This window comes from Rhododendron vialii, chromosome 13a, assembly GCF_030253575.1.
Source record: "Rhododendron vialii isolate Sample 1 chromosome 13a, ASM3025357v1".
Classification (NCBI taxonomy): Eukaryota; Viridiplantae; Streptophyta; class Magnoliopsida; order Ericales; family Ericaceae; genus Rhododendron; species Rhododendron vialii.
In genome coordinates this window covers 25,326,753-25,340,593 of record NC_080569.1, presented here as the reverse complement: position 1 = coordinate 25,340,593, position 13,841 = coordinate 25,326,753, and the positions used below count along the sequence as shown (strand labels likewise).

Genomic DNA, 13,841 nt, shown 5'->3' with positions numbered 1-13,841 from the left:
ATCTTCGTTCCTTTTTCTCGTTATACTTTTCACTGCGAGTTAATAAAATTTCTTTTGTGAAGGAAAAAAATTAGAAGGCCAAAAATGCCCCATGATTAAAACACACCAACCATGTGTGTAACACTAGTTAGAGGATGAACTTACCGTTCCATTGCCCTCTATTTAAGAGACTTGCGTATTATCCGATTTGTCCTACAATTTTGGAAATCGAATAAAACCCAACTGGCCCCACTCTCTTGTATAAATACTCAGATGTAGTTTTTGGTCGACTCATTTCACTTCACATTGTACAAACGGTTTTTTAATACCTTTTTCTCTCAAATTCGAAAACTTTTAGTTTTTTCTTTTGGCGCACGAATTCATGGCCACTAAAAGCGTGGGAAGTCAGACTGGGTCGGGGCGACACAAAAAGAGAATCAAAAGAGATCATAACATCAACGACAGTACAACTATTACTCCTAACCTTAGTGAGGATGTTGTAGAGAAAATTCTCTCTTTCTTGCCAATCAAACATGCCGCGATGTGTGGATTACTCTCCACGAGATTCAAGAAATATTCTTGGCTTCGCAACCCTAACTTCGTCTTCAACCTAGATTTCGCTGTGGGTAGAAGTAGGGGAAATTTTGTGAGGGCAGTTAACCGTATTTTCAACCAACACTCCGGCTCCCATATCCAAAGATTTCAGTTGTATTTTGATGCAACCGATATCGAGGCTATAGTGGAGTACTGGGTACATATGATAACTTCCAAAGGGGTTGAGGAGGTAGATCTAGATTTTACTCAGGGAGATGAGCCTTTCAATCTCCCTTATCATCTCTTAGAGTTTGAATCCATAAGAATTCTAAAGCTAAACTTTTGTCGATTCGAATTGCCTCCCAAGTTGAAAGGTTTATGCTTCTTAAAAACTATTGCTCTTAGGCAGGTTAATGTTACTTCAGCCCTAATCGCGACCATTTTTTCCAACTGCTTATGTCTTGAGGGTATCGACGAAGTGCAATGCTCAGGAATTTACCATCTAAACATTGCTGCTCAAGAGCTGAAAAAGTTTAGGCGTTTCGTGGTAGGGGATTGCAAGGATATGTGTCTTATTGATATCGACGCTCCTACTCTTTCAACGTTCTTTTACCGTGGGGAATCCCCTGCCATCAACTTCATGACCCAGATGCGACATTTGAAGGACGTGATACTTAATTTCACGCTTGTCAGATGTTTTCCTCATCTTTATTCAATGAGCAATCTCATGCTCAGACTATCTGTCTCGAACATTGAAGTGCTCAGAATTAGCACTACATTTCTCGAGGTATGTTGCTCGATCTCGATCGTATGTTCTTTCTTTTCATTACTTACTTCATATTTATTTGATTGCAAACTTATGAAAATCGTTCTAATTATGCCATTGTTAATTTACTTCATATTTCATGTTGTAATCAGAGGCTCTCTTCGAAGTTCAAGAACGGGACTTACACAAAAATAAGCTTTTTGCTATTGAATTTGAAGGAGTTTCACTTGTTCACGGATGGAGCAATTACTGACATTAATCCTTATGACATTGTTTCTTTCCTCAAGAATTGCCTGTATGTAGACAGAGTTTTCCTTGATGTGAGTATCTTATATTTATTCTTCTTCTCTACTTTGTGTTTTGTAAACTTTCATTTTTATTTTGGGTGTTTTTTTTTGTTTTTTTTGTTTTGTTTTTGTTTTGCAGCTTGGTGAATATTCTTTTGAATATGGATATTATTGGAAGATGCTTGGAAAGCAAATGTTTGAGAACTGCGATGCAAATTTCTTCCAGCTTAAGCGACTTACAGTGAGCGGCTTCAAATTCGAAAAGCTTGAACTCGAGATGCTGAAGTTTTTTCTCAACAAGTCCGGAGTCTTGGACAGTGTGGAACTCGTACCGGCCAAGAATTGGCGGTTAGGAGTATTTACTCGAGAGGAGCATGATATGTATAATCAACTTTTTGATTCTTGGAAAGTATCTCCGAATGCGAAAATAAGCATATTGAAGAGTATCGAGTTGATTAATGTTTGGTCGTTCTAATGCCAAATCAAATAAACATATTGAAGATTTGTAGTCAAATTTCTGCTGCTATGTTTTTCATCATCTGTTGGTGCATTTCGTGGTTTGTGGCAATTCCTGATGGTTCCTCTCTCTCTCTCTCTCTCTCTCTCTCTCTCTCTCTCTCTCATCAGCAAAAAGATATGTATTATAAATAAACTATAAAAGTACATCCAAATAAAAAGAAGAGGAAATACAACCAACAAAGCATTGGATGCAAGAGCCTAGGCCAAATTAAACAGAACAATATCTTCGGAACCATGAAACAACAAATTAAATCATTCCAAAAGACAAATAAGAAAAATAAAAATCATCGTACCCTTCTCTTTTAATTAATACTAAAATCTCTTCTCATTGTGATGTTCAATGCTTTTGCTCCTTTTAATCATTGTACCCTTCACTTTTAACTAATAAAATCTCTTTTCTTTGTCGTTCAAAAAAAAAAAAAAAGAGTTATGAAAAGTTAAGTTTATCCTCTTGTGGGGCATTTTTGACCTTCTAACAAATCATTCAATAGACTACTGTTATCCTCCTTATTCTTTAAAGTGATATGGTTAAGGGTTCGAGTCAGCATCCTATCAGATCCGTCGTTCAACGAATGTATCGAACTACTGCGGAGACAATATTGTACGTATTAATTATGTTCTAAAATTGTGTCCCTAGCATTGGTCATGGATTAATTCTCTTTTATGAGAAAGAAGCAATTAAGCAAAGGATAACTTTATTCAACCTGATTTGTTTTGGTTACAGAAATTCAAGTTGGTGAGCATGCTTTTGGAAGGTCGCTTAATTTAAGACGAGCTTTTGATACGTTTCCCCTTGTCATGACTAATTTGTGAAATATTTATGAGCTTTCTAATTTAAGAATTTGGGTAATTTTTAAATTTTTTTTTTGTGAATAGGATTTTCGGTGTAACATCCCGTATTTTTCTTAAATGATAATTTTACTTGAGTTGAATATTTAGATAATATAGGGGAAAAAAAAAAGAGGCATTCAGTGGTGGACTTATCTCACCGATTTGGGTTTTCGTTTTCTTCTATTTTCTAGAGCTTGTATTAGTATTGCATGGGTCCATGAGAGGAGCCTTACTACTGCCAAGTGGGATTTTCCTTGGAAAGAGTGAACCGAGAGTTGTGAGATATCATGAAATACAAGCCTCTTTGTAGTATAAATGGGTGCCCTCCCATTTCATCAGAGGATGCTTCAAAAGGAAGAAACCAAAAACAGTTAAAAGGATATATGAACTGGAGTTCTTAGACCAAAGGTGATTTGAAATCTGATTAGCGTAATCTTTGCGAGGTTATTAAAGGTTGGGTCCAAATATTCCATAGGCTACGACAACGATCGTAATTTGAGGTACCGGGTAGTGTGCAGTACATTCTTAGCTAAATCTCTTTGCAAAGAGTGTTCTTTGATTCTTTCGTATTTATACTCATTTGATCTCTAATCTTATTGACTCGATTATTGTCACTTCTTATATCGTGACATAGAAAATATTTCGCTGAAAGCCATGGAGCAGATTGGTATGTGTACAAGCCCACCAGGTCACAGAAGTATGAAAGATGTATGATTGACTACCCTACGGGGAGTCCAGAATGTTTATGGGGCCCATGTGCCCAATATGAAGTTTGACCTGGGTGGTGCTTGGCATGTTACCGAGATGAGCCGGGTATGATGCTACAAATGAAAAGCGTTCCGAATGATCCTACTTGATTTGTTATCCTCGTTTATTGAGCATATTCTTATTGCTAGCCATGTTATTGTCCTCGTATTGCATATACTACCTGGGCGTTTTATATTTTTCAGGTGCAAAGCCAGTTAGTGGGGACTCGAGTTGGAATATTGAAAGACTCAGTTTAGAGGTTGCTTAGGAAATTTGTATCCATTTGGAGGTTTTTAGGCCCACCATGTATAATTATCTTGAAGACTTGTAATTACTGGACATGTATTATTTTTGAGGCAGTGTAAAAATTCGGGTCGTCACATTCGGTGTGCATGACAATAAAAAATTAATGCCACAAATTAAAATTGGAAGGTCAGTAATTCACTAATTAGATTCCCATGGCTCTAATTTTCAAAATTCAAACCATTTATTACACATTTGAAAATTATTGGTACAAGAACTTTTAATGAGACATATTTCCTTTTCTATCTTTTCTCTATATTCTCTTGTTTTACCAAACGACCTTTTTTTTTTTTTTTTAATCATCTAGAACGGCAAAATAGCTAAATGAAAATTGAGTTAAGACTGCTCATTTGACATTTATCTTTTCTGGCGAAACCAAATTGAATTGCTTCTTTCATATTGCAAATTACAAAATTAGCAGTGACACTAATTAAAAAAAGAAGACCGGGTCAATAATTGACGATTAGGAACTAAATTGTTCTTGCTCACACCGTATATGGTAGCTCAATATTTCGTCTATATTAGGTATTTTCAAAACATGTGATCTTAAAATTCAATTAAAAACATTTTATTTCTATTAAAAGTGTGGCATTATTGGAACATTTTAAGTAACATAAAATATTTATTCCTTTGGAAGTATCATCCTTTATTTCATTTACCGTTACATATCTTATTGTCTATTAAACCTATTGTCCGTCACAAATATAAATGAGATTCTAATCATTATGTTTAAGCATTATTACACATGACCCTAAATACCTATATAAAGAGATATTCTCTATAGGCTGAAGATGGGGAAAAACTGAGAGAAAAAATGATGTGATGTCTATAGGTTGGGGAGTGTACATGTTAGAGATTGAGATTCTTATTCTATACTATTTTCTATGTTCAACGGGCAACGCGCTTGTTCAAATCTCCTGGTGGTCATCAACATCGATCGGATGAAAAAAGTTTATAAGCGCTTGGGCTGAATCTTGGAGCTAGTACATTTCACTTTTACCTTCACGAACTGAGAAGAGAAAACTCTTGAAGGCATCAAAACTCTGAGACTCTCTTGCATAAATACTCTCATGTACGATGTAGTTTTTGTCTCATTTCTCTTCACATCGTACCAACGGTTTTCTACCTTTCTCTTTCAAATTAGGAAAAATTGTTTTTCCCCTTTGATACACGATTTCATGGCCATGACAAGCGCAGGTAATCAGACTAGGTCGTCGGGGCGACACAAAATCATCTCTTTCTTGCCAATCAAACATGCCGCGAGGTGTGGAGTAACTCTCCACGAGATTCAAGAATTGTTGACCTCGCAACCCTAACTTTATCTTCGACCTAGATTTCGCTGTGGGTAGAAGTAGGGGAAATTTTGTGAGGGCAGTTAACCGTATTTTCAACCAACACTCCAGCCCCCATATACAAAGATTTTGGTTGTATTTCAATCCAGGCGATATCGAGGCTATAGTGGAGTACTGGATACATATGGTAAGTTCCAAAGGGGTTGAGGAGGTAGATCTAGATTTTATTCAGGGAGATGAGCCTTTCAATCTCCCTTGTCATCTCTTAGAGTTCGAATCCATAAGAATTCTAAAGCTAAACTTTTGTCGATTCGAATTGCTTCCTAAGTTGAAAGGTTTATGCTTCTTAAAAACTATTGTTCTTAGGCAGGTTAATGTTACTTCAGACCCAATCGCGACCATTTTTTTCTAACTGCTTAGGGGTATCGACTTAGTACAATGCTCAGGAATTTACCATCTAAAACATTGCTGCTCAAGAGCTGAAAAAGTTTAGGCGTTTTGTGGCAGGGGATTGCAAGGATATCTGTCTTATTGTTTCGATGCTCCTACTCTTTCTACGTTCTATTACCATGGGGAATCCCATGTGATCAACTTCATGACCCAGATGCGACATTTGAACGACGTGATACTTAATTTCACGCCTGTGAGAGGTTTTACTCAGCTTTGTTCAATGAGCAATCTCATGCTCAGACTATCTGTCTCTAACATTGAAGTCCTCAGAATTAGCACTACGTTTCTCGAGGTACGTTGCTAGATCATACGTTCTTTCTTTTCATTACTTACTTCATATTTATTTGATTGCAAACTTATGAAAATCGCTCTTATGTCAATGTTAATTTACTTCATTTCATGTTGTAATCAGAGGCTCTCTTCGAAGTTCAAGAATGGCACTTGCAGCAAAATAAACATTTTGCTACTGAATTTGAACGAGTTTCACTTGTTCACGGATGGGACAATTGCTAACATTAATCCTTATGACATAGTTTCTTTCCTCAAGAATTGCCTATACGTAGAAAGAGTTTTCCTTGATGTGAGTATCTTGTATAATTCTTCTTCTTCTTCTCTAATACTTGCTTTGTGTTTTGTAAACTTTCATTTTCATTTTGGATGGTTGTTCTTGTTTTGCAGCTCGGTGAATATTCTTTCGAATACGGATACTATTGGGAGATGCTCGGAAAGGACATGTTTGAGAACTGCGATGCGAATTTCTTCCGGCTTAAGCGACTTGTAGTGAACAGCTTCAAATTCGAAAATCTTGAAACTCGAGATGCTGAAGTTTTTTCTCAACAAGGCCGAAGTCTTGGACAGTGTGGCACTCGTACCGTCCTAGAAATGGCGGTCAGGAGTATTCACTCGAGAGCCGCATGTGTATGATCAACTTTTTAATTCTTGGAAAGTATCTCCAAATGCGAAAATAAGCATATTGAAGAGTATCGAGTTGATTAATGTTTGGTTGTTCTAATGCCAAATTAAATAGACATATTGAAGATTTGTAGTCAAATTTTCTGCTGCTATGTTTTTCATCATCTGTTGGTGCATTTCGTGGTATCCTGATGGCTCCTTTCTCTTTTATTTATTTTTTATTAGCAAAAAGATATGTATTGTAAATAAACTCGAGAAAAGTAGATCGAGAGAAAAAGAAGAGGAAATACAAGCAACAAAGCATCGGATGCAAGAGCCAAGGCCAAAACAAAAGCAATGGCAATAAAATCTCTTCTCATTGTGATGTTTCATGCTTTTGGTCCTTTTAATTATCGTACCCTTCACTTTTAACTAATAAAATCTCTTCTCTTTTTCATTAAAAAAAAGAGAGTTATGAAAAGTTAAGTTCATCCTCTAGTGGGGCATTTTTGACCTTCTAACGAATCATTCAATAGATAACCATTGTCCTCTCTATATTCTCATGTTTTACCAAATGACTTTTTATTTTATTTTTATTTTATCATCTAGAACGGCAAAATAGCTAAACGGAAATTGAGTTAATAATACTCATTTGACCTTCAACTTTTGCGGGGAAACCAAATTGAATTGCTTCTTTCGTATTCTAAATTACAAAAATTAGCAGTGACACATTGACACTAATTAAAAAAAGATGATCGGGTCAATAATTGACGATTTTTTTTTTCACCAACCGATAACAGATATTATAACCATGAAGAAAATCATTACATCAAGAATGTGACTCGTCTCTAATTAAGGGATCAAGTAACCACGACGGTGGGGAATCAGTCCAAAGACAAGACCCCATACCAAATATAAGGGTTGCAGATATTATAACCATGAAGAAAATCACTACATCAAGTAACCATGATGGTGGGAAATCAGTCCAAAAACAAGACCCCATACCAAAGTAACCACACGGTGGTCAATAATTAACGATTAGGAACTAGTAAATTGTTAATAATGCGTTTTAACGCCTTCACCAATTAAGTTTTGTTTTTAATCCGCCAGGACCGCCACCAGTTAAGTTTCATTAGGAAGTTCCTTAAGTTGTTCTCCGCAAGGTGTGTACATATAAATAAGTTCGAAAACACTGCTTACACAGATGCTTTTAACACATTTTTTTTGTTGGGCTCATTCCGGAGTTCTACAAAAATATATGTGGAAGTAGAACAGCCCAAATAAATGTTAGTTAAAGACGAGTCCTTTTATGGAAACCGACCATATGTGCATAACGGTGCACAGGTCGGCATGCGGGGCTCACTCCAGATCCCGCACAGATAATTCGAGTCGTTTAATAATTTGAAAATAATTTCATGAAAGATCAGTTCAATATGATAAGTATAGGTGCTTGATCCAATATTCTATTTTTTCATTCAAATTACAGGATCCTACGATCTGATTAAAGAGGGTACAGATTTTTGGCAAGTCAGCTAGAGACGACTGGTTAAGGAAGGGTATCACCTCAATATATTGAATCCAAGGCAGACATATTCTTTTACAAAGTATATTCCGTTATTATACCCTTGGAGGATCCACCTTGGTGGAGGGCCGGAGGCTATCATGAAGCCGCGACTACGAGTTTAGGGCTGACCTCTAGTAAGTAGTAAATCCTATGAGAATCAATATCTAGTGCATGAACTTCGGGTTAGTGCTATGCAGTAAGGTGCATAGTATCGTGTTGCGCACACTACTGCACATGCAACACCATCCCCCAATTCCTAGTGCATGACCTTTAATAGAACTTATAACCTGCAAACTCATGTCCACTACCGGTACCGTGGGTGTGACATATCGAACTTTGGCTCGAACAATATAGTTCAAGGTATAGGCCTAATTAATAATTATTTCTCAAAAGAGAAGCTGTTACTAAGGCTCCATTCAGTTGCCAGGAAAGTACAGGAAAGGATGAGAAAATCAACTTTCCCATGATTTTTGTAGTGTTCAGTTGGCAGGAAAGTAGTAGGAAACATGTTTTTAAGTTTTCCTGTAGGAATTACTTTCCTGCAAAAGTGATTCTGCAAAAAACACAGGATTTTGCGTCGCGGGAAAAGGAAAATGAGTGAACTCTCACAAAATTTTTCCAAAAGTTTCTTTTTCCTGACAAATGAACAACTAAACCTTAATTATTCTTGCAAAATTCTTTTGTCAAATGAACACTCACAGAAAAATAATTTTCTTTTTCTTTTACTTCACTTTACTTGACTTTTCTTGAGAATAACTTTCCTGTACAATATTCCTGGCAACTGAACGGAGCCTAAGTGTGGTTCAAGTATGGAGAATCCCACACCTATTGCGCGCATCGTATATAGTTGCCAAATATTTCGTCCTATATTTGGTATTTTCAAAACACGTGATCTTAAAATTCAATTAAAAATATTTTATTTCTATTAGAAGTGTGGCATTGTTGGAACATTTTAATTAACATAAAATATGGAGTATATTCCTTTGGAAGTATCATTCTTTATTTCATTAACCGTCACAAATTTTATTGTCTATTTTTTTTTCTCGGCAAACGGAACTTTTTATTAAATTCGACAGGGTACATCGATCAAAAACAGTAACTATTACATGAAACTACAGAGCTATGTCCAACCAAGATTAGATAGGAACACCTCACTGACTACCCTCCTTGTCTATCTCACCCTACATTTTCACTTTTCGGATCCCATCCAAATATCTTTTGAAGTCCTCTACCGTGTAGAGCTTGATGTCAAACTACAGAGCTTGATGTCAAATCTTATTGTCTATTAAAACCTAGGGAAAGCTACTGTCCGTCACAATATAAATGAGATTCTAATCATTATGTGTAGACATTATTATACATAAAGAGACATGACCCTAACTACCTATATGAAGAGATATTCTCTGAAGGTTGAAGGTGTGGAAAAACTAAGAGAAAAAATGATGAGATGTCTACTGGTTGGGAAGTGTACATTTTTAGAGATTGTGAGTCCTATATTCTATGTTCAATGGGCAACTCACTTGTTCAAACATTTGTGAGCGCTTGGGCTGAATTTTGGGGCCAGTATACTCCGGTTGTACCTTCACGATCGAATAGAGAAAGAAAACTCTTGAAGGCATCAAAACTCTGAGACTCTCTCTTGTATAAATACTCTCATGCATGATGTAGTTTTTGGTCTCATTTCTCTTCACATTGTACTAACGGTTCTCTAATACCGTTTAGTTTCTTTCGAATTCGGAAAACTTGTTTTTCCCTTTGGCGCGCGATTTCAAAAGAGAATCAAGAGAGATTGTAACATCAACAACAGTGCAAGTATTACTCCTAACCTTAGTGATGATGTTATAGAATTTTTTTTCGCTTTCTTGCCAATCAAACATGCCGCGCAAGGTGTGGAGTACTCTCCAGGAGATTCAAGAATTCTAGGCTTCGCAATAACTTTATCTTCGACCCAGATTTTGCTATGGGTAGAAGTACGGGAGTACTGGATACAACCGATATCGTGGCTATAGTGGAGTACTGGATCTGGATACATATGGTGACTTCCAAAGGGATTGAGGAGGTAGATCTAGATTTTACCCAGGGAGATGAGCCTTTCAATCTCCCTTATCATCTCTTAGAGTTTGAATCCATAAGAATTCTAAAGCTAAACTTTTGTCGATTCGAATTGCCTCCTAAGTTGAAAGGTTTATGTTTCTTGAAAACTATTGTTCTTAGGCAGGTTAATGTTACTTCAGCCCTAATCGTGACCATTTTTTCTAACTGCTTATTTCATGAGGGTATCGAAGTATTACTGTGCTTACTGATTTACCATCTAAACATTGTTGCTCAAGAGTTGAAAAAGTTTAGGCGTTCCATGGTAGGGGATTGCAAGGATATCTGTCTTATTGATATTGATGCTCCTACTCTTTCAAGGTTCTATTAGAATGAGGAATTCCATGCCATCAATTTCAAGATCCAAATGCGACATTTGAAGGACGTGATACTTAATTTCACGCCTGTAAGAGGTTTTCCTCAGCTTTATTCAATGAGCAATCTCATGCTCAGACTATCTTTATCTAACATTGTGAAGTCCTGAGTATTACCACTATATTTCTCGAGGTACGTTGCTCGTATGTTCTTTCTTTCTTTCTTTTTTTTGGGTAAATCAGCTTGAATTGAAAAAAGAGGAGTTATTTCTTTTTTTGAGCTACAATATATTTTAATTGATTGCAAACTTATGAAAACCTTTCTTATGTTAATTTATTTCGATGTCCAATTTGTAGTTAGAGGCTCTCTTCGATGTTCAAGAAAATCAATTTTTTGGGATTCCTCAAGAATTGCCCAAATGTAGAGACGGTTTTCCTTGATGTGATGTATTCATTTTTAGCTGTGTATATTTCCTTCATGGTTCAAAGAATCATTTTTGTTATGCCCTGTCTTTTTAACGCAGCTCCGCGTGAATATGCTTCTAAATATGGATATTGGATACTATTGGGAGATGCTTGCAAAGCCCATGTTTGAGAACTGCAATCCCAATTTCTTCCGGCTTTAGCGAATTATAGTGAACGATTTCAAATTCGAAAAGCTTGAGCTCGAGTTGATGAAGTGTTTTCTCAACAAGGCCGAATTCTTAAGACAGTGCAGCACTCGTACCAACCAAGAATTGGCTGTCGGTGGTATGTTCTCGAAAGCCGCACATATGTGATCAACTTTTTGATTCTTGGAAGATATCTCTGAATGCGAAAATAAGCATTTTGAAGAGTACAAGAGTGGGAAGATTTGTAGTCAAATTTCTGCTGCTGCTATGTTTTTCATCATCTGTTGGTGCATTTCGTACGTGGTTTGTGGCAATTTCTGATGGTTCCTTTCGTCTGCTGCTGCTATTTCCAACTGGTGTCAATGCTGGAAGCGGTCATGCTATTTGGGGTTCGGTTTTGATTATGCAATTTTCACATATCTGCTCGTAAGGGACGCTGCTGTTTTCTGAAGCTTAGAAGATTCCTTGGTTTTAATTATTTTGTTCAATTATGTACCTCATGTATTTTCTTCCAGTTCTTCGTTTTTTGGTTGGCAAGGTGTTGGCCATCCTTGTTATCCTTGGGAGGGTGCTAACCTCATTGGGATGTAAGCTTCCGGTTGTTATGCCGTCATGCCCCTTTGAACGATCCGCGACAGCTAAATTGTTGACTTTTAGCTTTGACCATGTCACAAAAGGTTAACATTGAGTTATAGAAGCTAATGATTCGTTATATACTACATCCATATCATTTTTCCCACCAAGGTGGGACTTCTTAATGGGTCCTCACAACCTTCTCCTTTTAATCTTTGTACCAATTATTTCAAAGATTAATAAATTTCTTTTTTTTCTTATCAAAAGAATTTACAGCTCCTTTGGCAACATGGCTGAGAAAAGAAAAGAAAATGGTGTGATTTCCCTTATCAGTGAGAAAAGAAAAGAAAGGGGTATGATTTATCATCATCTCATTTGAATGGACAAAATATAGGTAAGAAAAGAAAAGAGAGTATCATTTTATATTTTTACAAATTTAACCCTAACACAGCTAGGTCTACCAATTTAACCCTAACACAGCTAGGTCATGACTAACATCTGGGTTTGCAAGTTCTGGTCATTCAAACGCGGACGCTGGGGGGCTACTGTCCCCGAATTCGGGCCCACTCCAGTCTCGCTCCGATGATCGGAAGCGTTCACTTCATAGAGCTCGTCGAGTAGAATAACTATGCAAAAAATCAGCTTAATTGGATATCATTAAGTGCCTGATTGGAACCCATATAACTCTCGGTCCACGGGTTACAGTAGATTTGATTCAGTGTTTCGGATCCATTCTTTTCAAGATATAAAGGTTCCGATCAGACACTTAATGATATCCAATTAAACTGATTTTTTGCATAGTTGTTCTACTCAACGAGCTCTACAAAGTGAACGCTTCTGATCATCAGAGCGAGACCAGAGTGGGCCCCGAATTCGGGGACAACAGCCCCCCAGCGTCCTTCAAACGCAGTTTTCAAAAAAAAGAAAGAAAAAGAAACACAGCTTTCAAAACCCCAACCTCTCAATCTGGGTTTGTAAGAGAATCTGGGTTTGCAAACAACCTCTCGATCTAGGTTTGTAAGACAATCTGGTACTCTCGATTCTTCAAAATCTCAACCTTTCCCTTCTCTCTCTGTTTGTCTCGATCTGGTACTCCCGATTTTGAGGAGGGTGGGTTGCGGCGGTTATGATGGGCTAAAGACACAAAGTGGTGGTTTGCGGTCATGGTGAAGTAACTACATAGGTCTTCTCCTCTCCAATCCATCTATTTATTTCGTAAATGATTCTGATTATCAAAATAAATTCTAAAGAAGCCATCAAGGAGACTTAATTCTTTTAGGTTAAATTAATTGTTGTTAAAGACAATAGAATTATTTATGCTTAGTGATTTTTGGTGTCGCTTTTTACTAAAACTATTTAAACTAACGGTCTTGCTATTGTCAGCCCACTGGGTTGACGATAATCACATTAAAAGACAAGAAAAACATGTATTTATGTTCATTTTTTACATCTTTTAATACACATTCACACACCTACTATCGTCAGCCCAATGGACTAATTTTAGAATTTTCCTTAAAACTAATAGTCCATATCGATGAAAGAAATCGAAAAAGTAAACACTAGACTGAAATTCCAATAAGTCCCATCATTTTCAACAAAAAAAAAAATCGTCTTTCCCTCAAAAATTTTAAATTTTTTTAATCATAAGTTGAACAATTAATCTACGAAATTTGATGTAAATTTATAGAGATTAAGATAAAACAACCAATACAACAGTGACAAAGAGACAATGAAAATTTAGCCTAAACGTATCCGGATCGTGCAATTCGTTGTACCGGAGAAGATCCATTTCAATCAAAACCCGCCAATCAGTGGTCCTCACCATCTGCCAGCTTTGGCGGGACCTATCCAAATCCCAAGACGCCGCGTTTGACGCCTTGTTGACTCCACTAATGCAAAATCAATTAAAACCCACCGTGTAAACACCCCGGAAAATCCGCCAGCCGCCTATCTAGATTTCGAATCTTTTCCTTCTCTATGTCATTCCCATCCCAAAGACCTAAAATAGGAGTATAAACTTCTCTCTCTCTCTCTCTTCAACCAAAGCCACACACTCGCCTCCCCCACGTCCCCACCAAAATCCCTACCC

General features: G+C 36.9%; 2 protein-coding genes across 2 annotated transcripts; both read left to right on the top strand.

Moving 5' to 3' along the window:
- The first annotated feature begins 361 nt into the window (after positions 1–361).
- On the top strand, positions 362–2,041 carry LOC131314045 (putative FBD-associated F-box protein At1g61330). Its single transcript, XM_058342541.1, has 3 exons — positions 362–1,300; positions 1,432–1,599; positions 1,706–2,041. The coding sequence occupies exons 1-3, from the start codon at positions 362–364 to the stop codon at positions 2,039–2,041; spliced, it is 1,443 nt and encodes a 480-aa protein (XP_058198524.1).
- A 3,663-nt stretch (positions 2,042–5,704) lies between these two features.
- LOC131313792 (uncharacterized) lies at positions 5,705–6,695 on the top strand. The gene is made up of 2 exons (XM_058342305.1): positions 5,705–6,000; positions 6,387–6,695. Exons 1-2 carry the CDS (start codon positions 5,854–5,856, stop codon positions 6,630–6,632), a joined length of 393 nt encoding a protein of 130 aa, XP_058198288.1. The 5' UTR covers positions 5,705–5,853; the 3' UTR covers positions 6,633–6,695.
- The last annotated feature ends 7,146 nt before the right edge of the window (positions 6,696–13,841 follow it).

What these genes read in the sequence shown, in the direction of transcription:
- LOC131314045 (XM_058342541.1), top strand. Translation starts at nt 362, where the DNA reads ATGGCCACTAAAAGCGTGGGAAGTCAGACTGGGTCGGGGCGACACAAA. An exon ending in TTAGCACTACATTTCTCGAG is followed by an intron (nt 1,301 to 1,431) that starts GTATGTTGCTCG and finishes TGTTGTAATCAG; the next exon opens with AGGCTCTCTTCGAAGTTCAA. An exon ending in TAGACAGAGTTTTCCTTGAT is followed by an intron (nt 1,600 to 1,705) that starts GTGAGTATCTTA and finishes TTTGTTTTGCAG; the next exon opens with CTTGGTGAATATTCTTTTGA.
- LOC131313792 (XM_058342305.1), top strand. Translation starts at nt 5,854, where the DNA reads ATGACCCAGATGCGACATTTGAACGACGTGATACTTAATTTCACGCCT. An exon ending in TTAGCACTACGTTTCTCGAG is followed by an intron (nt 6,001 to 6,386) that starts GTACGTTGCTAG and finishes CTTGTTTTGCAG; the next exon opens with CTCGGTGAATATTCTTTCGA.